General features: G+C 41.8%; 1 protein-coding gene across 1 annotated transcript; it reads right to left on the bottom strand.

Moving 5' to 3' along the window:
* Positions 1 to 6,733: 6,733 nt before the first annotated feature.
* On the bottom strand, positions 6,734 to 17,558 carry RBMX2 (RNA binding motif protein X-linked 2). Its single transcript, XM_077766169.1, has 6 exons — positions 17,494 to 17,558; positions 17,192 to 17,307; positions 15,974 to 16,025; positions 9,972 to 10,101; positions 8,194 to 8,371; positions 6,734 to 7,736 (listed from the first exon to the last, which is right to left on the bottom strand). Exons 1-6 carry the CDS (start codon positions 17,556 to 17,558, stop codon positions 7,234 to 7,236), a joined length of 1,044 nt encoding a protein of 347 aa, XP_077622295.1. The 3' UTR covers positions 6,734 to 7,233.
* Positions 17,559 to 26,488: the final 8,930 nt, after the last annotated feature.

Here is a 26,488-nt window from a genome sequence, read left to right as displayed (position 1 = left end):
ACAGAGACAGTGGAAATGGCTGAATACTGTTAAGTTGTACTGATGCCCTTCAGCAGGTAATGAGAAATGGATGACAGTTAATAAGTAGCTAAGATTAAGTGTGAGAGCCAGAGACTTTCTGTGGAGCTTACAAAGAAGTCTTTTTCTTCTACACTGGAGAAGCAGACCAAGGGAGAACATAATGGAGTGGCAGAACTCAAGGGATATTAAATACTCAATATTTAATATGCGGNTTTCCTATTGAAAAATATGACCTGCTCTTATCTATTTTGTGACGCAATTTCCAGTAACACTTGCAGAAATCAGGAGCCACTCATTTAGTAAAGAAAGAAATGCTAGGTTAAATCCTACTGCAAATAATTACACCCAAAATATGTCTTCTAAGTTGACATTTTCAGATAAAAGACATCAGGAAACGTTTAACTTTATTCTTTGGTCCTAACAGCACAGCATAGAGCACTTTATACTTCACTCAAATACCACTTAGACAACGACCAGGTTATTCCTTTCAAAGAACTTCAGAACATGTTTACAGAAGGTATGTCCTGTGCCAGATAAAGATTATTTCCATTTTAGGATTCACTGAATTCATAAATTGCTGAGAAAGATACTTATCAGGCACATGGCCCAAAAGGTTAGAGGAAGCAAAAAGGGACTGACAAACTAGGGTGTTAATTAGGCCGCATGAAAGAAATAATGATATAGCAAAAACCAAAAACCAAAACCAAACAAAACATTCTTAATGAGCACTTCATTCAATGTGGCTGTTTAGCCTGGAGATCACTGGAAATTTGTCCACCAGAGAATTCCAACTGTCTTTTGTGAAGTGAATCCATGAAAGGAACAAGTAAACATTCACTGTTCCCAAAGATCAACTAACACCAATTGCTAGCAGGGTGTATACGTGCCTCTCAGATTTCTGACTACAGGGAACATAACTGACAAATGGCCACAGCTGCTGAGCTCTGAAATCCAGTGCTGTAGTAGCTGAAATCCATTATCCCTGCATGTTCACCAAGGCCAAACTTCCCACAGACTGCTGCCAATGACTGAATGTGGCAGAGATATTAAGACAGGCCATTCCTGTGAGACACAGGACTCCTTTAACAGGTGACTTGGGGTCAGGGATGCTGCCAGGTAAGAACTCCAGCCTGACAAAGGATAGCAAGGAGTGGCTCTGACACTACTTCACAGGTGTAGAAAGTAGACAGGGAGACTTAATGGGTTAAAACAAGACAGTTTATTACAGCACAGCAAACAGCATAAGCATGAGTATCAGCAAAGCTTTGCCAGCTCCCATCCCAAGTCCTGCAGGACAATGTAATGGGCTCAGATGGGACACTACTCATGCAGTGGGTTGCATCACAGCTAAGGAACCCAAGGTCAAGGCCCCAAAACAAACCAGTGCCCCTCCCCTGGGAATCAACCAGTTCAACGGTAAGTCACATTGTGGTCACCTTGACCTGCACAAGTGGCTTGGTATTAGGGAGACCCAATGAGCATTGCTTTAAAAACCTTCACCAAGAATGTGCAAGGATGCTCACAACCCACAGTGGACTGCCTCTCCCAACAGACACACTTGTTTTGCCAAGATGGTCTTAGAATTGCACCATATAGTCCAAGATCTTTCCTACCTACCACCCCTCTTTCCTTCCCTCTCTCCTGCATCTAGGCTGTCCAACAGCTCTCCTGGGCTCCTCTGGCCCCCACTCATTTTCCTTCACAGATGTTTTCCCTAGTAAATCTCTTATATGCCTAATCCCATATTGGCATCTGCTTCTAGAGAACTCAAACTAGCACAAATGGTGCCACTGGTGGTCCAAGAAAACAGGCTGTGATAAGGTGGGGTTCCGGGACTGCATCAGTCNAGGAGGAAGGCCCACAGAGACAGTGGAAATGGCTGAATACTGTTAAGTTGTACTGATGCCCTTCAGCAGGTAATGAGAAATGGATGACAGTTAATAAGTAGCTAAGATTAAGTGTGAGAGCCAGAGACTTTCTGTGGAGCTTACAAAGAAGTCNAGGAGGAAGGCCCACAGAGACAGTGGAAATGGCTGAATACTGTTAAGTTGTACTGATGCCCTTCAGCAGGTAATGAGAAATGGATGACAGTTAATAAGTAGCTAAGATTAAGTGTGAGAGCCAGAGACTTTCTGTGGAGCTTACAAAGAAGTCTTTTTCTTCTACACTGGAGAAGCAGACCAAGGGAGAACATAATGGAGTGGCAGAACTCAAGGGATATTAAATACTCAATATTTAATATGCGGCAGGTCTGCTCTGCTTAAGTCAGTGCCACATGACTCCATGTGGTTGGAAAATCCTGGGACCCTGAGACATGGAGTGGGAACATCTAGCCAGACACTCCACAGGGTATTGGCTCTGCAGACACCCCCAACCAGACTTTAACTTGCAGAAGGGACCACTCTTTCCCAATGAGAGCTAGCATTTTCCCTGCGCTAGAAGATGCGGTAGAGCCTGCTCCCTCCAGGCAACTCATGTCCCCTTCCGAGGAGCTATGTTCAGCCCCTCTCCTGGTTCCTAAACTGAAAACTAGGAATAAATCCCAGCATAATCTGGCTACGTTAGTCCTGCGCTTAATAAAGATAACACCAAAGAGTTACAAGAATTAGCTCACAGGTACTGACAGGAGCCAAGGAAGCACTGAATTTGGATTTTGAGGGTGCTATATTGAGAGGGGCAGAAAAGCAAAAATTCATTGATTTGACAGCACATTCTCAGAAGACAGATTTAATCCCCTGACAAGGACCCACTGGAGATACAAAGTCTTGACTAAGGTAGCTCTTAGAGGCCTGGAGAAAGTGATGGCTACCACCAAACAAAGTCTAAATGCCCTAGCTGTCCTGACAAATGGCAAAAGAAGGAATTAAAAGGCAGAGAGAAGTGGACGTGCTACAGGGGATAGATCACAGGAGGTCAAAAAACCCCATGAGAGGGTAATGTTCCACGGGATGGGGGCGGGGAGGTGCAGAGAACACCTCATTTACCAAAGCCATCAGGAAGGCACTGGTAAAAGGGGCACCAGCATCACTAAGTTCAGAGGCAACTTCCTCTACAGCCCAGGGAGAGACCATCACAGAGCTGAGGCCCTCAAGTAATAGCAACCAGGTAGAGGTGCTACCTTCCAGAAGCCAGAAGGTTGCAAATACTGAAACAAACCACTAGGCCTGAGGGACAGCCAAAGGAGCCTTACCCACAGGGAGTTGTAGAGATGGTAGATGGACTTATGGTGTCCCTAGGAATAATACAGATGGACAGCCAACAAGGGTATCAAGATCTATAAACTGAAAGTCAATAGTGGAGGACCAGGGGTTTGACAGAGGTTTCCCCAATAAAAACTCTGAATTCCTTGCTCAGTTTACAGACTTCAGCTGTTTCCAGACCTGGAAGACATAGCTTGGTCCCTAGAAGGAAGGACAAGGACGAATATCCCCCCAGTACTTCCCTTAAGGGACCCATGGCCACTTGCTTCAGTGTATGAACACTGGGGAAAGAATAGCCAAACATTCGAGGAATACTGGATTCAAGATTAAAGTTGATATTGGTACCTAGAGACCTGAAGCATGATCACGGCCCTGTTAGACTGGGCATTTCAGGGCTGAATAATAACTGAAGGCCTGGCCTAAAACAGGACTCACAGGGGACTTGCAGACCTACCTAGTGGTCATTTCCCACTCCTCAAATGTGTAATTGGAACCAAGCTGCTGCTTGAGAGTAATCCCCACCTGGGTCCTGGGCCTAATGGGTAAGAGCTGTCACAGTGAAGAAAGTCAAGTGGAAACCCCTGAAATTGCTCCTTTCCATGATGGACAAGAATAAATTGGGATGGTTACTTTTCTGTGCCAACTTGGCTCAGGCTGTGGGAGGCTAGTCAGTCAACTAATCGAACATCAATCTAAGCGTTGCAGTGAAAGTATTTTATACGTGTGATTAACATATACAGTTGATTTTAAGTAGAGGAGATTATCCTCAAATATCAGGGTGGGCCTTATCCAATCAGTTGAAGAACTTAAAAGCAAAACTGAGATTTCCCTGAAGAAATTCTGCCTGTGGACTGCAGTGTCAGCTCCTGCCCAAGCATTTCCAACCTGATAAATTTTAGACTTAAATTTCCTGCCCTACAACTTTCAGACTCGCCTAGCCAGCCCCAACAACTGCATAATTCAATTCCTTGACCTCCCCCCAACACACACACCTCTCAGAGCTACCAAGGGTTCAGGTCCAGACCACAATAAAGTGAGTATCAGAACACCACCAAGNACCATGATACATGTATCTTTTTGCTTCCCAGTGCATATAAAACTTATATTTACACTATACTGTAGTCTATTAAGTGTGCAATAAATAGCATATTATGCATAAAAAACAATGTACATACCTTAATTTAAAACCACTTTATTGCTAAAAAATGCTAACCATCATCTGAGCTTTCAGTGAGTCATAACCACTGGTCACAGATCACCATAACAAATGTAATAATAATGAAAAAGTTTGAAATCTGGTAATTACCAAAATTTGACAGAGGCACGAAGTAAGCAAATGCTGTGGGGAAAATGACACCAAGACTTCTTTGACACAGGGTTGCCACAGACCCTTAATTTGTAAAAGAGTTATCTGTAAAGCACAATCAAGCAAAGTACAATAAGACAAGGGATGCCTGTATGCTTTCTCATTAGGAATTGGCTTACAGCAGGATACATCTATCCTACTGGTTGTTTCCCTGGCAGAACCCTAACCAATACATAAAATAATAATACATCTCAGGGGAGACAGAGTAGATCAGTGCTACTATTAAAAACCTAAAAGATGCAGAGAATGGTAGCCCCCGTATCTTTGCGCCTATAGCAAAATGGGGGTTCCCGGATGACCAGCTGGTGCAGAAAACAGCTTGAGCGTGGTGGGTCAGCTCAGTATGTGGGTATAAAATGAAGATGAATGTTTCTGCATTACAGCCACATTTAGGGGTAGAGAAAGAAAAATTTTACAATGGACAGAGCCTCAAGCAGTGCACTTGACTTGGTGTAAAAGAAGTGGCCTAAATAGAGAATATTTATTGCATATATACTGACTCCTAGACAGTGGCCAATGGCCTGGCCATCTAGTTGGGAGACTGGAAGGGAAAGGGCTGAAGATCAGAGACAAGGTCTGGTGTAAATGCTGTGGACTGACATGTTGGGGTAGGCAAAGTGTGAATATTTCTGTATCACACATTAACATCCATCAGAGCAACCAGCATGGAAGAGGCACTGAACTTCCAAGCACACAAAAGGACTCACCCAGGTGCACTGGCCTTTGTCAATGGCTAACACAACATGGGCATAATGGACACATAAGCAAAGTGACCACAAGGGCCAACAGAGGTCCAACAGCAAGGACTCCTGCTTGCCAAAGCTGATCCAACAGGAACTCCTGACAGGCAACTTTGGCTCAAGAACTCACTATTGGTCTTGCTGAAACATTCTCAGAATGCCACAGCAGTGTAAGCCTTTTCCTACTCAATCTTCCTTCTTTCCTCCCCTCTTCTCCAGAGGTTAGACCTCTATCAGGGTCTGACTGCTTTCCCAGACTCATGCCACCTCCTTCTCCATTTTCTTTCATGGGCATGTTCCCCTAAAAAATCTCTTGCGCATCTAATCTTGGACCCAAAATAACATACCAGGTAAACTAAATGTGCTCAGTATTAAAAATGTATTCCTCTGTTTTACAGGGTCAGAAATTCAGTTTTAATAGTTCAGCAGGGATATTAAAGTCCTGATAGGAACTAATTCCTACCAAACTCATAAAGGACTGATTGATAAAAGAGCAAGATTCTCAAGATGAGAAAAAACTGCCAAGGAGACCAGATGGATACACAATGGAGCTGACAGTGTTCCCATCTCAGCAAGAACAGCTAATTAAAAAGGAAACTAGGCGGGACACCTGGGTGGCTCAGTCGGTTGAGCCTCTGACTTCCGCTCGGGACATGATCTCCCGGTTCGTGGGTTCGAGCCCCGCTTCGGGCTCTGTGCTAACAACTAGCTCGGAGTCTGGAGCCTGTTTCGGATTCTGTGTCTCCCTCTCTCTCTCTGACCCTCCCCTGCTCACGCTGTCTCTCTCTCAGAAATAAATAAAAAACATTAAAAAAAAAAAAAAGGAAACTAGGCCCACAAGTAGCCTGGTATGTCTGAAATGTGAAAAAAGAGCTGGCTAGCCAAGAGGTAGAAACCTAAATGCCTATCCACTGATGAATGGGTAACAAAACGTGGTATATCCATACAATAGGGATGTTATTCAGCCATCAAAAGAAACAAAGTACTGATCCATGCTACAACATAGATGAACCTCAAAAACATACTAAGTGAAAGACAACAGACACAAAAGGCTACATATTGTACAATTACACTTATATGAAATGTCCAAAAATAGGTATTCCACAGAAATGGAATGCAGACTGGTAGTTGACAGGGATGAGGAGAAGGGAATGGAGAGTAACTGCTTAATGGGAACAGGGTTTCATTTTGGAGTGATGCAAATGTTTTAGGACTAGACAGTGGTGGTGGTTTTACAACACTGTGATTGTACCAAATGCCACTGAATTATCCCCTTAAAATGGTTAATTTCATGTTATGTGAATTTCACCTCGATATAAATAAATACATACATACATACATAGATAAATAGCAAGGGAAAAAATGTGGAGACACATCAACCAAAAAACAAAACACACAAAAAAAAAGACGTTTATAAAAATTTTTTTTAAAGGAGGATGGGGTGCAGAGGGAGGAGGCTGGTGTTAGGAATCACTATCACATTCACATCAAGCTGTCCAAACCTAGCTAAACCACACTTCTCTATTCTATGGGTATACCTGCCAACTGGAAAGGTCACCTAAACATCTAGCACAAATACCAGAATTCTGGAATTGCCTAACCCTTTCCTGGCAATTTCATCATAGACTGGGGTCATAAATTCAAGGGCCATGTTTATGAAACCAAATTTAGGATACCTCCTCCAGTAGGTACTGAAGATATTCCCAGGAACAATGGATTTCACTTTAAAATCCAGGATATTTGGCTGTTAAAACTACAACTCTCTATGACTCTAATACTCAAGGGATTAAAAGAATTCAGCCTCAGAGATTTTACTTATAGTAATAGTAAAAGCATAACTGAATATGACTGCATTTTAAAGGCCTAGTTCATTTGCAATTCTACCAGAGAGACACAAGCTGCAACTTCAGTGATGCCTGCGGTCACTGGGGTTAGAGGACTCTCGGTCCCAGGAGTGCCGGGCCCTTTTATGCCTGTGGGACTTATCTCGGCTCCTACTTCTACTTCTCTGACTACGCCCCTCAGAACGCCCATTGTGCCGGCCAGAACGTGTGTCTGAGCTTTGACACCTATCTCCATCCCTGTTCTTTTCTTCTCTTTCTTCCCTTCTGGTTGAGGACCTATGTTCATGCTTCGGCTTCTCCTTCTTCGGCTCCCTCTCTCTGTCTTCTGCTCCACTGCGGCAGATGGTCCTGACCTCAGGAAAGCTGGGATGGTGCCTCCGCACCTCTCTGGACTCTGACTTCTGACCGCTCTCTGAGTTCTTGCTGCTGTGCTTTTTAGAGCCAGGGTCATCCTTTTCCTTGACCACCTTGCTTCTGGGTGATGAAGAGGAGGCTGGCTTCTCTGCCTGTACCTCCCGGTCAGTCTTCTCTTTTTCTTTCTTTCTTCTCTTTTTTTCCTTTTTGTCTGGAGGAAAAGAGGGGCGCAACCAATAAGGAAAGGAAGATGCAGGAGAGGGAGGGTATGCAATAGGAAAGCATCATTGGCAGCAGTGTGAAGCAGTCATAATCTATACTTCCAGAAAAGTGTCTCTGAGAAGCCAAGTTGGATGTCTGTCACCCTTGATACATCAAGTTGCTGTATAAGGTAGTTCTCATCCTTAACTACCTTTCTAAAGACCCTAACTCCAAATACAGTCACATTCTGAGGTACTTGGGGATTAGAACTTTAACATATGAATTTTAGGAGACAGAACTCAACCCATAATATTAGTCTTCCACTGATACCTCTCCTTTCCCAATTAAAGTAAGGTTCCCCAAACACCTTTCTTCTTCACACTTAAGAACTGATTATCAACTCTCAGTGAACACTAGGAAGAATAAACACACTACCCAGAATCTTCTCTCGGGTCTTAACGCTTTACCTTTTTTGTGTTTTTTTGTGGGTTTGTCATCTTCAGAACCCTCAGATGAACTCACTGAGGGGGTGTAAGCCCCACAGCCCTTCTCCTGGAGTTCTTTGGTCATATCATCCATTTCTTCTGAGTCTTTAGGAGCCCGATAGTTAGACACATGATCCACTCGGATAGTTCTTCCTTTGATCTAAGACAGACAGGCAATGCTTCAGCAAAGATGGCCTTCCTATCAAACTATTTGAACCCAGCTGCAGAAAGCCATGGTTTTCAAACCATGAAACCTTCACCTTCCTGCTAACTCTGTTTCTGGGGAAATCTCTAAAGCAGACCTGCCCAACTGGTGTGTTACAGTACATATACCCAGATAAAAACTTGCTCACCACTTGGGGAAGCCAGGTGGGGCCAGGTGCAGCTGGAGTCCCTGAGGCAGTCATACTAGGCAGCCTCAGCAGTTTACCCCAGTGTGCCACACAATAACCTTCATGTTCTACATTTGCATTAAGTGAAAAAAGCCTGAGTGGTACTGTCCAAAGCACAAGCAGCAGGGGAAACGGAGAATTCACATGCATGATCAATTACCCTCAATCTGTAACATGAATTTACAGTAAAATATACCGTGGCCTAGAAAGAATTCCTGAAATCAAGCACAATGCTACAGCTGTTTTCTTGATACAGCAATTAGGATGAGGCCAAGGCAGACGAAGAGATGAAAAGGGGGAAGGAATCTTTTTTCTTAAGCCCTCATATCTTGCTCAAACCCCACCATACTGGAACAACTGGCTCACAGTGATATTTTTGCTATCAGTCACAATTCTCTGGGTGAACAAAAAAAATTAACCCCTCACTTAAAAATATTCGGGCAGATACAGACTATAGGCAAAACCATCCAAAATTTGAAAAGTCTGGCTTTTATTGTTCCCACATAAGAGCAGATTTTTATTCTTACCTTTAAGTCTGAGTAGCTTCTGTCATCTATCCTATCCCCCTTCTCACAACATTTTTGAAAACCTCCCTTTTATGGTGACTCCATTTGACTTCTGACTCTTAAAAATCAAGCCTAGAACCTTGTTCCATCCTGTGCTATAGTCTCCAATTGCTCCATACTGGTGCAATCAGTGACAAATTCTCCAAGTCAAAAGTCATCCGCAACTATGACAATATTCATCCAATGGCTAAATAAGCATAGGAACTGGGTGGAGCATAGATAAACCTGACTTGTCCCATCGCTTTCTCTCAGCCCAAGGGTGAACTGAGAGGGAACAAAGGAGAAAAAACTAAAGAATGGTTATTTTTGTAGAATTTGTCACTTTAACTAGAGAATTTCCAGGGCCTGGTAATGCTAAGTGACTGGAGACATATGACAGACATACAAAGCTATGTCTCAGAGCATGAAGCCATGACAGAGCTCCAAATCCCCTGACAGAGGATAGCATGGAAAACCAATATTTGCTAGTCTCTCTCTTGCCCAATACATCAGAGATGAGAGTGGGGTGTGAGGATGGAAAGATGAGAAACAAGAGGCTTGGTTTGGGGGAGTGGTGCATGGTACCTATGCTTCTGGGAAGATGAACATGAGGAAAAGAAACAAGTGTTAGTAGGGTCATAAGCCAATGAAATTATTCCCTGGGATCATTTCCTGGTCAGTAGGTCCCTACACCTCTGCAACAGTCTCACACACCCAGCTGACCAGTACTTCCCTTGAACCCATGGCAATCAGGTGGGAAATTAAACCAAACCCCTACATACAGGAAAAGTCCAGCCAAATCCTGCTTAGTGAACACACTCACCTTGATCCCATTAAAATTGTCAACAGCGAGAATTGTGCTCCTCTGGTCTTCATAGCAGAGGAAACAGAATCCTTTGGATTTCCCAGTCTTCTTGTCCCGCACCAGATTAATGTTAACAATCTCCCCATATCTATTTATTTTATAAAAGAGTAAGACACTATTGATTTAAAATGCAAAATCTTTCAGACTGAATGACAAAACAAAATTCAAATAATAAAGTCTGTACAGGAAACATATCTAGAACAAGATGACACAGAAAGGTTAAAAATAAAAATTAGACAAGGATATAGCACGAATACTCAATTAAAAAATGGGTGGTAATATTAAGACTGAAGATGAATTCAAGGCCAAAAAATATTTAAATGGGACTAAGAGAGCTCTTTTACACTGAGAAAGATCCTAATATATTAAAGNTAAATATACAAATCAAAAATTTTAATTAAGAAAACTATTAGAAATACAAAGAGAAACTAATAACAAAAGAGATTTTAACACACCACATTTGGTTTATAACATAATGTTGACAAAAGTAAGGTCAGAGGAATTAATCTCAATATAAAATAACATAACAAATACAAATAAATATAACTATAACAATTATATTGTTAAATATTAATGTCAAAGTAGTGGATATATAGACACATTTAAATCTTACAAAAAGAGGACAATTTCTTCTAAAAAGTCTAAAATTGACTATAACCTCCAAAAACTGAACAGATTATGTTCTCCAATCACAGCATTATACAGCTGGAAATANCCCTACGGGAGCCTGAGTGGCTCAGTCAGTTAAGCACCTGACTTCAGCTCGGGTCATGATCTAGCAGTGCATGAGTTCAAGCCCCGCCATCAGGCTCTGTGCAGGCAGCTTAGAGCATGGAGTCTGCTTCAGATTCTGTCTGTCTGTCTGTCTCTGTCTGTCTCTCTCTTTCTCTCTCTCTCTGCCCCTCCCCCACTCAGGCTCTGTCTCCCTCTCTCAAAAATAAACATTAAAAACAATGGCGGAGGGGAAGCACCTGGGTGGCTCAGTTACTTAAGTGTCCAGCTTCAGCTCAGGTCATTATCTCGCAGTCCATGAGTTTGAGCCCCACATCAGGCTCTGTGCTGACAGCTCAGAGCCTGGAGCCTGCTTTAGATTCTATGTCTCCCCCTCTCTCTCTGCCCCTCTTTCATGCATGCTCTGTCTTTCTCTGTCTCTCAAAATGAATAAGTATTATTCCCTACTAACTAAAACTTGAAACCTACTCTCCAAGCTAACAACTGTACGAAAGAGAAAGTGAAATATAATGAAGAAAAAGAATCAATGGCAGACTACTTTAAAAAAAAAACGAGAAGAATATATACTAAAAATTACAGTTTATAGTTTTTGGGGCAAAAACTATAGTCGGAAAAATCTGTAACCTTAAAAAAGAGTTTTACTTTAAAACTTTTTTAAAAAACGAGAAGAATATATACCAAAACATACAGGATGGGGCAAAAACCATACTCAGAAAAATCTGTAACCTTAAAGAGTTTTACTGTTAAAAAGACAGAATGAATATAAAAGAAAACAAACCTAAAGAAAGCAGATGGGAATTAATACAGATAAAAACAAAAACTAATTAAATAGAAAATAGAAAATTATACCTATTCCTGTACAAAGTTAAATTCCAGATAAATTAAAGATTCCTAAATTAAAAACTAAAGTCATAAATATAAAGTAAGAATTGGGCACCTGGGTGGCTCAGTCGGTTAAGGGTCTGACTTCGACTCAGGTCATGCTCTCACGATTCATGAGTTTGAGCCCCGCATCAGGCTCTCTGCTGTCAACACAGAGCCCTCTTCCGATCCCCTGCCCCCCTGCCCCTCTCCAGCTCATGTTCTCTCTCTCTCTCAAAAAAATAAATAAACTTATTTTAAAGATAGCAATTGATTGATACTTAGTAACACAATCACATACATACATCCCAGCCAGGTATCTAGCATCTTTACCTAACAGAATATACAGGCTACTTCAATGTTCACTTTATGCCACTTTGCTTTTACAAAAGACCTATATTAGTACCTGTTTTCACTAACTGAAAGAAATCTGAGGAAGATTTTTGCCTTTGTGAAATGGTAATTGATTCTCCACTTTACACCATTTCAGCTTAGGAAGCTTTCACAGAACACTCTACCTCCAGCTAGCAGAGGAAACCTGTACCTGGGCCAATTCAACTGAGGTCAGGAACTATTAAACACTATTTAATACTGTAGGTATTGGCCAATGCAATTACACAGGAGAAAACTTGTAAAAAATGAAAAAGTAGTAACGCTATCTCTGTTTGAAGATTATATAGGATAGTATGTATAGAAAACCCAAGGATATCAATGATAAAAACAGTGCAACAATTCAGTAAGGTAATAGGATACAAAGCTAAAAAAATAAATCACTCTCTTACATACAAACAATAATCAGAAGATATAATCAAAGAGAAATCCCATTTGTAATAGCAACAAAAAAGATAAAATACTTATTTTATAAATATTTTATAAAATAAATAAAATAAATTTTATTTTATAANACCATGAGATCATGACCTGAGCCGAAGTCAGACGCTTAACTGACTGAGCCACCCAGGCACCCCCAAAACATCCCTTTTTGGATAGAAAGGCTCAACATCATAAAGACAGCAACATCTTCCCCAAGTTAATACTTAAATAAAATTAGTACAAGCTGTGTTTTATTTAGCTGGTGAAGTTGATTCTAAAGTTCTCATGGAAAAATGAACATGTAAGAATAGATGGAAAAACTTCAAAAAATAACAAGGAGTGGGAGTAACTCTCCCAGATATTAAACACACTGAAAAATTCTATGATTAATTAGTGTGGTACTGGTACATGAACAGTCAGACCAACAGAAGAGAACAGAGAGCCAATAAAGAGGGGTGCCTGGGTCCCTCAGTCAGTTAAGCATCTGACTCTTGATTTGGGTTAGGGTTAGGGTCTCAGGTGGGTCAGGAGATCGAGCCCTGCTCAGTGGGAAGCCTGCCTGGGATTCTCTCTCTCCCTCTCTGACCCTCCCCTGCTTATGCACGCGTTCTCTCACTCTCTCTCTCTCACACACACACAAAATAAATAAACTTTGTAAAAAAATATTTTAAAAAAGAAAGCCAAAAAAGAGACTCAAGTATATATGGAAAAATTAGTAATACAGTAAGGGTGACATCTTAATTTGCTGGGAAAAATATGGACTTTTTTATAAATGTGGGGATAACTGAATAGCCAATGAAAAAAACATGAAATTGGATCTATACCTCACACACTCAGAAATACCCTAAATGGATCAGACTTCAATGCATAAAACTGAAACTATATAAGTACTAGAAGAGAATACAGATAAGTGGGTGGGGAAAAATATTATCTAATTACGACTCAAATTCCAAAATAAAAAATAAAAGACTGAAAAATTTGATCATATAAAACACTAGAGCATGAGACTATAAAGGGACAGCACAAAGGAGTTTTTGGGTTATGGAATTGCTCTTTATCCTAATTGTGGGGGTGACTACACATCTATATACACAGTAAAGCTCACAGGACTGCACACCCCCTAAAAAGTCAATTTTACCACATGATAATTTAAATACATGAATTTTTTTTTAATTCTGCATGTCAAAAAAAATCACAACAAAGTAAAAAGACAAATGACAAATTAAGGGAAAATATTTACAATTTATACCACAGACAGAGGACCAGAAAGCAACTGTTTTTCCTAATTCTATAAAGAACCTTAGCAGACAACTGGTGAAGCTAAATAAAGCCTATGGATTAGATAATAATATTGTATCAGTGTTAACTTCCTGAATTGATCACCATACTGAGGTTAAACAAGAGAATGCCCTTGTTTTGGGGGAAATACACATTGAAGAATTTAGGGATAAATGGGCATTATGTCTGTAACTGATGCTCAAATGATTCAGAAAAAAATAATAGGTAAACATAGGGAGAAATAATGACAAAACAAATGTGGTAAAATGTTAATATTTAAGCAAAAGGGAAATAGGTATTCCTTATACTACTTTATAACTTTCCTATTTTAAGCCTGAGATTATTTCACCATAAAAAGTAAAAGAAAAAATACAGGAACTTGTTTAAACGGACTCCTATAGACTACACTGGTACAATTCGAGCATCAAGATATAATAATGATGGCAATGTAGTATAACACATCAAATTAAGTAAGATAAACCCACAGTAACTCAATACGTGACAAAATGTTATAACAAAGAGTTAATATCCATTAAGAGCTTTTGTAAAATCACTAAGAAAATGAGGAACATACCAACACAAAAAAACAAGCAGGGGATATGAATACTTAAAAAATAACAATGGAGTGTAAATCTATGAAAAGAAGTTCAACCTCACTGATGATTAAACAAAGGCAAAATAAAACAATAATGAGAAGCTACTCATCAAATATTTTTTAAATTATCTCAGCTGATTAGGATTCAGAAAAATGGGCATTCTAGTGAGAGTAGAAATTGATACAACCTTTTCAGAGAGAAATCTGACTATATTTATAAAACACCTTAAAAATGCTAACATATTGATGCAGTAATTTCACTACAGAAGCTATCAGGAATCCATACAAAGATGTATATACTACCATGTATACTGCAATACAATTTATAATAGCAAAATATTAGAAATAATGTCCAACATTAAAAAAAGATAAAATACACCAAAATTTTAAATTTTTCCTTAAAGTACATTCGATTTTCTTCTTTATGCTTTTCCTTTTTGCCAAATGTTCTATAATGATTATACATTATCTTGATAATCAGAAAACAAAACATTTTTTGAAAACCACTGTTATCAATGGCAATGGCAATCTTAATGGACAGCAACATGTGTAGACAGAATAGAAAATTGGAATAAACAAACACACTAGCTGATCATCACTCAATGCAAATAAGACAAGAACAGCCCTAAGTGGAAGGCTGGACCAGGCAGAGGTATCATAAGGGGTGGAAATATAGGCTGCACCTGCTGTGAACTTCCAGCTGCCCAGAAGTTGGAGGAAGCAGGCTCTGTCTCTCTCAGGGCACTCTGCCAGTGTGGGCTGCCCTCAACCATGGCCTTCTTCTCATGTGTACGGCCCAATTTCCTTCCCATGGCCCTCTGTCCCAACTATAGGATGGTCCAACCATCTACTGCCATGGCAATGTCTCTGCAATGATGTGCTAGCTGTGTTTGCTTCCCCAAACCCTTTTGCCACTGTTCTCTGCCTGTACATGCAACTTCTCTGAACAGTCCTCTGCCCTCAGGGCATCTCTAGCCCTGTAGGCTGTCTAACCACTCTGTGTCATTCTGGATTGTGCCCAGTCCCTCTCCTACCAGCTGTCACTACCAGTGTGAGCTGCCAAATCGCTCTCTCACCCCAGTACTGCTGCTTTCATCTCATAGCAGAATGAAGAGTATATGGTCCACCTCTTCATTCTTGTTCCTCACCAGCCTATAATTCTCAGCTTCTGGATAAAGAGACTGGCTCTGCTCACTAACCTTATGCTCATCTAGAAACAAAACAAAAGAAAACACTGCTGCTTAAACCTTTTGCCTTTTTCCCCATTTCTCTATGCTTTGCCCTAATCCTACAACACCACACAGGTGTGCACAAGAAGAGCCCTGTGATCACGGGTTACCCTTATTTTGTAGGAGTCCAAGGAGCTCAACACAGTGGCTTCTTGTGAGTTCCAGTCTGTTCAGGTGTAGACCGAGGCTGAACAAGCCTCAATGAAAGAGCAATAAAAATAGACCAGAATCCCCAAGACAGCCTCCTAAATTATACAACTTTTTGGATTTTCCATATTGGGAGAGTTCTGTAACCATGTGCTAGGGCTGATCTAGGCCAAAGCAGAAGCTCCAGACCTCCCCATGCAGGGAGGCCAATCAGCCTAGAATTAAATGGATTTTATGATGCCACAAAATGCATTATAGTAGCACACTCTGATGACCCAGAAGGCAGGAAATAAAAAAGGACTTACTGTGAGAACACACAAATGATGTCCCCTTCGGTCAGTTCGTAAGGAAGCCCTCCTAGAAGAAAAAACCATTTCAGTTGCACAAACATTTACCAAGTGTATATTATATACCATGGACTGGGCCCAGCACTGGGGGTGCAAAGAAGAGTAAGCCACAGGGCTGCCCTCAAAGAATTCAGTCTGGGGCACCTGCATGGCTCAGTCGGTTAGGCATCCAACTGCGGCTCAGGTCATGATCTCACAGNCAGCAGTAGGGCAGGAAAAGGAGTAACTAACTTTGAGTGAAAAGTTCCATGTCAGCACTAATCAAATAAATACTCCTCATACCCAAAAGCTTATGGACAAAGCAGATAGTTTCCAACATAAAACTCTGCTTCCACAAACATACCTTGAACTGACCTGTTCTTTTACCCACAAATTAACAACTAAGACCCAAAATCAGTTTAACTTAGAAAATTTTAACCCCACCTCACATAGACTAAGGATTATTAAGACAACTGTTGAGCATTCCATAGGAAAGAAATTCCTCTGCAAATTGTTCCTTCATCTTTAAAATGGGAATATTAGTACTTGCCTCACAGAACTGTTGTCAGAATTAAATAAAACAATGGATATAAAGTGCTTAGCACAGTATCTGATGAAATAACCCCTTTGAACAAACTGTCAAATTACTGGATTTGACACAAAGTGAATACAGAGATGATAATCTGGCCATGAACAAAAAGCAGGAGCTAATTAGATGAGGAAAACTAATTCTGAGGGAAGGGGAAAGATGGGCTAGCAGTAATACAGGATAGTGGCTAAGACCATGAGTTCTAGAATCCCATAGTTCTGGTTGTTCCACGTACTAGCTGTGTGACCTTAAGTCCGTTAAGTTCTCTGCACCTCAGTTTACTCATCTGTCTAAAGGGAGGGGGAACACTGTAATGGGAGGGGGAACATGGTAATGGTAACAACCATCTCTGACAAACCAACCAAGTGGCAAGACTCTTACCACAGTGAATGGCAAAGGGTAACTATCGTGGGCACTGATTCAGCAGAGAGAGCAACTAGAAATGCTAGTTGGGAGATAGAGATACGAAAAAAGGATTTAAGGGGCAGATAGCAGAAGGAAAAAGGTGTAATGAATGCTGGGAGGAATGAAGGACGGGAATGCTGAAATATTAGAAAGCAGGCCAGGACAGAATGACGAGCAGTGCGGGAGAAAGATGTGGACCTCACCCAGGAAGATCCAGGCGCTGTCCTTGTACTCGGAGTGCCAGGACACCTTATCCGCCACCCCAAGCTGGACCTCACGCTCATTCAGCTCGTTGATCAGCTTCACTTTAGTTAAAGGGCTGCAGAGACAGGCGGACGTTAAGTGCGGCCTGGCCAGAGGCAGGGAAGAGCAAAACTAGGGAGCTAGTTTTTCAGTCTCCGCGCCTCTCCAGCCCCTCGGCCCGGCAGACGCTCTACCACCCCAGCCCTGGTGGGCCACCTCCCGCGGTTGGCCCCTACTTCCCAAAGGTAAGCGGAGGCCTTACTTCATCTCCGCGGATCCGCGCTCAGCACCTAGTCTTGGACTTCCGGGCGAGCCTGCGTCGCGCATGCGCAGCCTTGACGCAGCATGCCCATTGGATTCCGCGTTGCTCGCATCGCGCCGGAAGAGCTGGACAGCGCCAGGGCGTGGCGCTTGCGCACTAGCGCGGAAAAGGAAAACCTTGTTCCGTAGGTTTCGCGGTAACGGAGAATTTTTGTCTAGTCCCTCGCTTCCTCCCCCTGTGAAACGGGGCGTGAATGTGAGTCATATTTATTGCAGGATTCTCAGCTCCTGAGCGATGCCTCACACTGATTAGGCTAGCTATAAATGCTGAATAAAGACTGAAAAAAGTGCCTGTTAGCGACTTTAGTAGCAGCCTTTGCTCATTGCAAATCACCACTCAGGCATCCACTCCCAACCAATAGCTCACACACACGTACACCCATAAAAGCATCCCTTCCCAGGAATTACAGCAGAAAAGTGAAGAAGAGTCTGTTCATATCTTCTGCCCATTTCTTTACTGGGTTGTTTGTTTTTTGGGTGTGGAGTTTGGTGAGTTCCTTATAGATTCTGGATATCAACCCTTTATCTGATATGTCGTTTGCAACTATCTTTTCCCATTCCGTTGGTTGCCTATTAGTTTTGTGGGTTGTTTCCTTTGTCGTGCAGAAGCTTTTAATCTTGATGAGGTCCCATTCGTCCATCAATGGACGAATGGATCAAGAAGATGTGGTTTATCTATACCATGGAATACTACATGGCAATGAGAAACAATGAAATCTGGCCATGTGTAGCAACATGGATGGACCTTGAGGGTGCTATGCTGCAGAGAAGGACAAATATCATATGTTTGCACGTATCGGAGGATTAGGAGGAACTTAACAGAGGACCAAGGGGGAGAAGAAGGGGGGAAATGGTGGGGGAAAGGGAGAGAGGCAAACCATGAGAGACTCTTGAATGCTGACAAAAACTGAGAACTGATGTATGTAGGGGGGAGGGGGGATGGGCATGGAGGAGGGCACTTGTGGGGATGAGCACTGGGTGTTATGTGGAAACTAATTTGACAATAAACTATTTGTAAAAAAAAAAAAGTGAAGAAGATAAGTGAGAGGGTAAATTCTTTTTTTCTTTCTCAAGTCCAAATGCATAGTCAACTGACCAGTGTGCCTCTATAAGCTGAATTGAACACCCAGATTTGTGTGAGAGCGGCTATCTTCACCCTTTTCCATAGTCTCCTACTTGAGCAGGAGACAGAAATAGTTAAAAAGCTAATAAGTGAGCAGATGCTAGGTTGTGTGCTAAGCAATTTATATGTATTGACCCTCCATTCTCACAACTACTCCATAAAGTCTATAGATAAAATTACCCTCCTCATTTTATAGAGGAAGAAACTGAGCTTCAAAGGAGTTAGTTAATTCAAAGGATTTACTCTGCCTCTACTTATCAGGTCTGGTTGATCTAATCCATTCTTATTGAGCATCTATGTTTGTCCTATACAGCAAATCTGTAGACAGGAATGTTAAGTTTATGTTCTCTGCCCTTGAGAGCTAATAATATCATTGAGAAGACAAAACATATTTTCTTGGTAGATTTCACTCCAGAATAACCAGGAACCCATAGAAGAAATGGTGGCAGACAATACGTGATTTAAGCCATATTGAAGTTTTGAATCTATCTTGCATGTGCCCACATCAATGACTGCGAGAACATGCATGGTTTAGAAGTAAAGTTCTAGAGTTGTGTAGTTCTCTGCATAGGCCTAGCTCAGATCCCCAGAAATTAGGCACTTCATAAAGGTACTTTGATGATGATGATGACAATTATACCCTCAATGACTCACCATCTATCCAATGTCCTCCCAAAAAGCAGAATGGAGACTATCCACCAATGGCAGTTTCTCTTCATTCCCACTCCAACCTAGATATTCAGTAACTTTGTGGAATTATCTTGGCAATGAAAACTAAACAGAGACAGATTGCATACAGGTTTTATCTGCACCTGGGAATCTTAAGTTGCTTAGTTGTAGGGTTGAAGTAGCCACTGCAAATTGGTAAACTAGCATGTAGCATTATCTGGCTGGATTCTTCAGGCAACTGTGAAATGAGAGAAATGGGGCTACACCTGGGTCTTGGACATTAGGGTTCAAAAGGAAGCTGAAGCAAAAGAGGAGATTAAGACCAACCAAAGAGAAGGAAAATTCAGTTGGAGAATGACACTTTTCTGCATATATAGCAAGCAACCAATACAACTACTGGTTAATGAAATTGAAAACACACAGAGACATGGTTACCTTTCGGGAAACAGATGAGGATAGGAAGAGAGAGGCTTTTCTTTTCCCTATGTTTCTTTCTATACTGTTAGACTTTTCTTCCCTTTATCCAGAGATCACTTACTTTTTTTATTGCCATGTTATCTTGGCAGAGAGATCATGACCTTTATTTTCTCCCTTTTGTCTTTTGTTCATTCATTCAACAAATATTTACTGAGCAACTATTATATGCTAGACACCATTTGAGGTGCTAGGATTGTAACAGTAAGCAAGGCAAGGATAGCTCCTGTCCTCATGGAGTTTACATTCTTGTTGGGGAAGAAGGAAAATAAACATATAAACATACATCCAATGTTGAGAAGTGCTATGAAGGGTAAGGAGACAGAGCATTATGAAGTGTTGCTATTTTAAAAGGGTGATGGTTCAAAGAAGGCCTCCCTGGTAAAATGACATGGAAGCAGAGACTTGTGAGAGGATGAGGAGCAAGCCATGGCATATCTGGAAGAAGAGTGTTTAGGCAGAGTGAACATTAAGTGCAAAGGTCCTGAGACAGGAATGTGTCTGAGAAACAATAAGGAGGCCACAGTGGCTGGAGAGGAGCAGGCAAGGAAGAGAATGACAGATTTTTGTTTATTTAACAAAATCTGATTTAGTGCCCACCATATACCAGACACTGTTCTAGGTCTTTACATACATTAACTCATTTACTTCTCACAACAATCCTATGTGGTAGACACTATTATCCCCATTTTGCAGATGAAGAAACTGGGGCACAGAGAGATTAAGTCACTTGCCCTACGTCACACAGCTAGTCAGTGTTAGAGCCAGGATTTGAATGCAGGTAGTATGGCTCCAACATCTGCACCCTTAGCCAACGTGCATAGGATAAGTGATGGTGAGGGGAACAGATCAGGCAGGGATATGTTGGGTAGCAACTTTAGATTTGAGGTGAGAAGCCAACAAAGGATTTTAATCTGGCTTAAATTTTAGGAGGATCACCCTGGCTGCAAATTGTGGAGTTGAGGAGAGTGCCTAAGGTAGAGTCAGGGAGACTAGGAAGCTTTGCAATAATTCAAGCAGGAGATGATGGTGGTTTGCCGCAGAGAGATAGCAAAGGAAAGAGTGTCCCATGCTGGTATTTTTTTTTATGAAAAAATACNCCTAAGCGAAAGTTGGATGCTTAACTGACTAAGCCACCCAGGCGCCCCAAAAAAATACTTTTAAAAAGTATCGAACACACATGACACCAACATAAAGGCATATTCTATGTTTATGAGTGCTCAGGTGCTGGGCTAGATGTTGGGGATACTACAGTAAACAAGACCACAAGACCCAGTCCCTGCTCCTGAATAGCTCACAATGTTGCCAGATAGTTACATATAAGAATAAATATAATTCAAAGGGATGAAGGTCAAAATGAAGGTATGAATGAAATGTTATTGGAACCAGTTGAAGAATCAATTAATTCTGAATACTGGGGGGTCAAAGGGAGCTGGGATTGGAAAGGAGATTGTCAGGGAAAGCTATGGTGAGGCAGAGGACAGTTGGGCTGCACCTTGAAGTGCATGAAGTGCATGAAGATGGAAGACGAGATGGATGCTATGCAGAGAGATCATTTCAAGCAGAAGAATCACGAGAGGCAAATGCATCAAAGTGTGAAAAGTGTATGGTGTGACAATGGGATGGGATGGGGCAGGGAATCCCATGAAGATGGAACGGTTCAGGCCATTTTATGAAAGGTCTTGCAGATGCAGCCAAGAAGTTCAGATTCCAGCCTACAGGCAATGAGAAGTGATCATATGGCTTAATCAGTCACTCATTCAGCTAATGAACAAGCTTCTCACTAGTTGAGGACCTGCCATATGCAAACACTGTATTAGGTGATGAGAATACAAAAGTTAGCATGCTCAGTCTAGAGGGAAATTATATATTTGGGGGAAAGGTACAGTGTAAGTATTGTCCCTTGACCCTGGGAATAAAATAGTCAATTTTATTTCAGATCACCTTGTAACAAATATGGAGGCTGGATTAAAGGCATGCAAGTCTTGATGCTGTGGGATCAGTTGGCTGTGACGGGAAGAACCAAAGTCAACAGATTTCAGTGGCTCAACATGTTGACTAAAGTAGATATGGGCAGTGAGGAAACATCTGAGGATGGCACTTAGGTTTCTGGTTGAGAGACTAGATGGGTAATGACTAGTCTCTACATTAAGAAGGGCAGGGAGGAGGGCTGGTTTGGGAGAAAACTGATGAATTCAGCTGGCAAACTATTGAATCTAAAGTACCCAAGGAGCCAACAAAGAAGACCAAGGAGGAGGAGGATGGATGAAGATGAAGCAGCAAGATTCAAGAAGGGAGTGAAAGGTGATCAATGTTGTCAAACACCTTGGGAAAGTTCTCTTGGCAGAAGGACCTTTAAGCTTTCAGTGTTTTTCCCCATTTATTTCCAATTGGTCCAAAGCAACATCACCATCAAAAAAGATGACTTGAGAAGACCCAAAAATCCAATGGCATGCCATCCTGTACTTACTTGCTCCCACACTGGAGACCTAGGGACAATGCTGCCAGAAGGAAGCAAAACAGAAGCCTGAGAGGGTGCATACAGGCCACACTTCCCTTGAGTTGAAGAAAAATGTTAAATATATTTGTTTAAAGGGTCTGTTCCTTAATTATAGGCTGCCTGGAGAAATAGAGAATAAGAAATTATTGTTGTGTTAACAGGAGATCTTACCATCTCTTCCAAGGATATTAACCTGAATCCATTCATGGGCTCCAGGGAGGGCCCTCCATATAAGGGCCCTGCATTTGCTTGCATGATGTGTATGTAACATGAACATATGCATTTTTTAAGGAGCAGGCCCGTAGCTTCCAACAGATTCCAAAATGGTTCCATGGTTCAGAAAACAATAGCTAAGGACCACTGCATTAGAGCATCTAAGGTTTATCTATGAATACCATCATTCACAGATAATTCAGAGCAGTTTATAAGCTTAGAAAAAAACTGTTGCAGGAAAACTGGCATGAGTTATGTGAGTCAGATATAGATAGATTGGAAGCACAATCGCACCCCAACTGACTTCCCCCCAGGCTCAGCACAGCTGCTCGCTCTCAGCAGTCTGACTCTCAGGTATAATCTTGAGAATTAGATCTTTTATCACCCGCTTGTTGTTGTTCAACCTTTGTCCAGTGTCAAGGCCAAAGCAGATTTCCAAACCTGAAGCAGCACAAATTTTAGAAGTGGCTAAGGTTTCTAATGAGCTGACTTTAAAAAGCAGAATCCAGTTTCAGGGGAGAAAGGGAGAGAGTGAAGAAGAAATTGCTGGGGCATTAGATACCTCTGATCCAAGTAGAGCCACCTGTGATCACAACTCACATTTACTCTAAATTCATGATGCTAAGTCCCTGTCAGCATACAGGCCTGAGGAGCATGAGTGTGGAATTGAACTGAATGGGATCATCAGACCAGGTGGGATGTATAGGTGAGCAAATTGAACTGGGGCTAAATGGAAAAGGAGTTTTGAGGGATGGCAGGAGCCTGCCTAGAGCAGAAGTTCCTAAAAGGTCATGACAGTTGCACCTAAGCAGGTCAGTCTCCAAGCCAATGACTAAGTGCCCTACCCTCTAGTCTCCAAAATAGTCCTTGACCCTCCTGTCAGTCATTATTATTATTTCTGGGGTGTTCTATTGCCAAGCCATATCATAAAATGACATATTGAGACCAAGGGGAAGAAGCCAGTTAGCAGGAGAGCCAGGTGAAACACTGATCTAGAGAGTGAGAGACTGTCTTCAGATTAGGGAAAGATTAGAGAAAGTCTTCAGATTCTCTGCCACGGGGCAGAGAAGCTAGACAAATCATTGTAAGGACTAGAATGGATGGGTGATCAGAAAGACAAACTGAGAAGCAAGCAAAGCCCTCAGAGATGAAACACATGGCAGGCCTGCTTTGGGTCAATGTCCAGTGCCATTGCATGTAGGAGGGCTTCATTCTTCTTGTGCATGGTGGATGCTGGCATCCATCATGAGGATGGGCACGAGTTTTCAAAGCCATAGGATGATGCCACACAGTTTTCACTGCCTCTGGTCAGCAACTTACATTTCTGTAACAACATTACAGTTCTGGAGAGATCAGGTAGCATCGTTATATGAAGACAGACTCTGAGACTTGGCAGACCTGGGTTCAAATCCCAGTTCTACCATCTGCTGGCTGTGGAACTCGGGGCAATTAAATTAGCCTGAATTAACTTCTGTGTGCATTGGTGATAATATCACCTCACAAGCATATTGTGAGGATTAAATGAGATTGTGCCTTGTCAAGTGTGTGTGATAAGAAAGACTTTTTGGGGTGCCTGGGTGGCTCAGTCGGTTGGGCGTCTGACTTTGGCTCAGGTCATGATCTCATGGGTCGTAAGTTCCAGCCCCGTGTTGGGCTCTATGCTGACAGCTCAGAGCCTGGAGCCTGCTTCGGATTCTGTGTCTCCTTCTCTCTCTGCCCCTCCCCTATTCGTGCTCTGTCTTTCTCTGTCTCTCAATAATAAATAAATGTAAAAAAAAAAAAAGACTTTCAATGAAAAAATAAATGTTAATTGGATGTATATTTTCTCCCCTCACCTGACCCCCATTGCACAAGCCATCGGAATTAATAAGCAAAAGTATTTGTGCCTTATTACCCAGCTCCTAATTTGCAGGGCAGGGAAGGATTTCCATGCACTAGTCCCAACAATATAAATACATAAAAGAAGCAAGAAAGTTCTGAGCCTTGGGTGGCAAATGAAAACGTCTTTGTACTTATCGTGCTCCTCTGGCATGCATGAAGGCATAGCTAAGATGCAACACAATCAGAGCAACCCACAAGTGCCTAGAAGGATCTTTCTTCCTTTTAAAGACCCTCTTATTTATATAGAAAACAGGAGCAAAGCCTTTCCAAGGATTGCTTTCTCCCTGCAGAGTGTCTGCCCTCTGCTGGGCTTCATGGCCATTGGCATTTGGCATCTCAGGTCAGCAAGCTGCTCTTTCCTGGATAAGTAGAAACTTTTGTAGTATTACATCCAAATGTCTCTCGGGTAGCAGGCACTACTAAGCAGCAATATAAACAGGACCCAGTTTTTGCACTGTCTCCTCATAATAACCCTTTAGTTAAATGTATTAATTTCCTACTGTTGCTGTAACAAATTCCCACAAGCCTAGTGCTTAAAACACCACCAACATACTTACAGTTCTTAAGGTCAGAAGTCTGAAAGCAGTTTCACATCAAAATGTCAGCAGGCCTGGTTCCTTCCGGAGGCTCTAGGGGAGAGTCTGTCTCCTTGCCTTTTTTAACTTCTAGAGGCCTCTTGCAATTTTTGGCTCGTGACCCCTTCCTTGCATCACTCCAACCTTGTGCTTCCATCATCACACCCCCTAATACTGCTCGCTGATCTCCTGCCTCCCTCTTACAAGGACCCTTGGGATTATATCATTGGGCCTACCCACAACATCCAGGATAATTACCCCATCTCAACATTTTTACTTAATCCCGTCAGCAAAGTCCCTTTTGCCACATAAAGCAAGGTATTCACAGGTTCCAAGGATTTGAAAGTGGACATCTTTGGGAACCATTATCAGTCTGTCACACCCAAGCTTCTGCAACATGGAGTAGCAAAAAGCTATTGGACGAGTTAAGAATTGGATGCCAATCCCTGCTCTGCCACTGCTTTCTAACTGGCTAACCTTGGACAGGCCCCTTTGCCTCTCCAAGCCTCAGTTTCTTCACTTTTAAGGTGGGGAGAATAATAACACCTATCTCATAAGGTGTTATTTGAATGTCTGAAAAAAATCTGAGCATAGTAACAATCACAGATCAGGCACTCCATCAACATGCTGGAAGGGGATGTTAACACGGGGGAAGACAGGACGAGCAGTTAGAAGGCTATAATAGTAGTGCAAATGAAAGATAAGAAAGCGCTAAAAGAGAGAGGCACTAGCAATAATGGAAAGCAGGAATGGGAAGGTAAATAGAGAGGTATATATGAGTCCAGAGTCATATATTTCCTTGGACTCAGGGTAGAAAAAAATATTCATTGTCCACAATTACTGGGCTTTAGTGACCCAAAAAGGGGGGGAGGGTCTTCTATTTAATTTGAGCTCAAGCACCTGTGAAAAAACCCAAAGCATAAAGGTGTCAGCTTGAAGGTCGAGATAATAGGATGTACAAAGACACAAAAGCACACGGGGCGCCTGGGTGGCTTAGTCGGTTAAGCGTNTCTCTCTCTCCTAGAAATAAATAAAAATATTTTTTAAAAAAAGACACAAAAGCACAAACTGGCAAAAAAAAAAGGGGGGGACAACATGTAGTCTCTATGGTTGATAAGAGACAGGACAAATTCTTTTTNGTATAGGAGACAGGACAAATTCTTAATGGCTGTTCCACACAAGCTTCTGGCCTGACAATTTCCAACACCTGCTACTTATGAGCTGTGTGGCCTTGGACAAATAAGTCACCTTCTGCATGCCTTGGTTTGCCCATCTGTAAAATTGGAGTATTAAAAGTACCTACCTTATAGAATTTTTGTGAGGTTTAAGGGAAAATATGTTGTACATTTAGCACAGCACTCAGCATTTAAAGGCCGCATAAATATTAGCTGATATCACTGCTACAAGGCAACTCAGAAGCCCCAGAAGTCTAGGGCTGTTCCTTCAAAGTGCCTCCCATTGCAAGAAGTGATTAAAGCCTCAAATACTAATTTACCCACCT

The sequence above is a fragment of the Crocuta crocuta genome, unplaced genomic scaffold (assembly GCF_008692635.1).
Source record: "Crocuta crocuta isolate KB4526 unplaced genomic scaffold, BGI_CrCroc_1.0 scaffold1133, whole genome shotgun sequence".
Taxonomy (NCBI): Eukaryota; Metazoa; Chordata; class Mammalia; order Carnivora; family Hyaenidae; genus Crocuta; species Crocuta crocuta.
This window is presented reverse-complemented; position numbering and strand designations above follow the sequence as displayed.

Coding starts and splice junctions, on each gene's coding strand:
- RBMX2 (XM_077766169.1), bottom strand. CDS start 17,558: ATGCGCGACGCAGGCTCGCCCGGAAGTCCAAGACTAGGTGCTGAGCGC. Junction 8,372..9,971: donor ACAATTTTAATGGGATCAAG/GTGAGTGTGTTC, acceptor TGTCTGTCTTAG/ATCAAAGGAAGAACTATCCG. Junction 7,737..8,193: donor CACAAAAAAACACAAAAAAG/GTAAAGCGTTAA, acceptor CTTTTCCTCCAG/ACAAAAAGGAAAAAAAGAGA.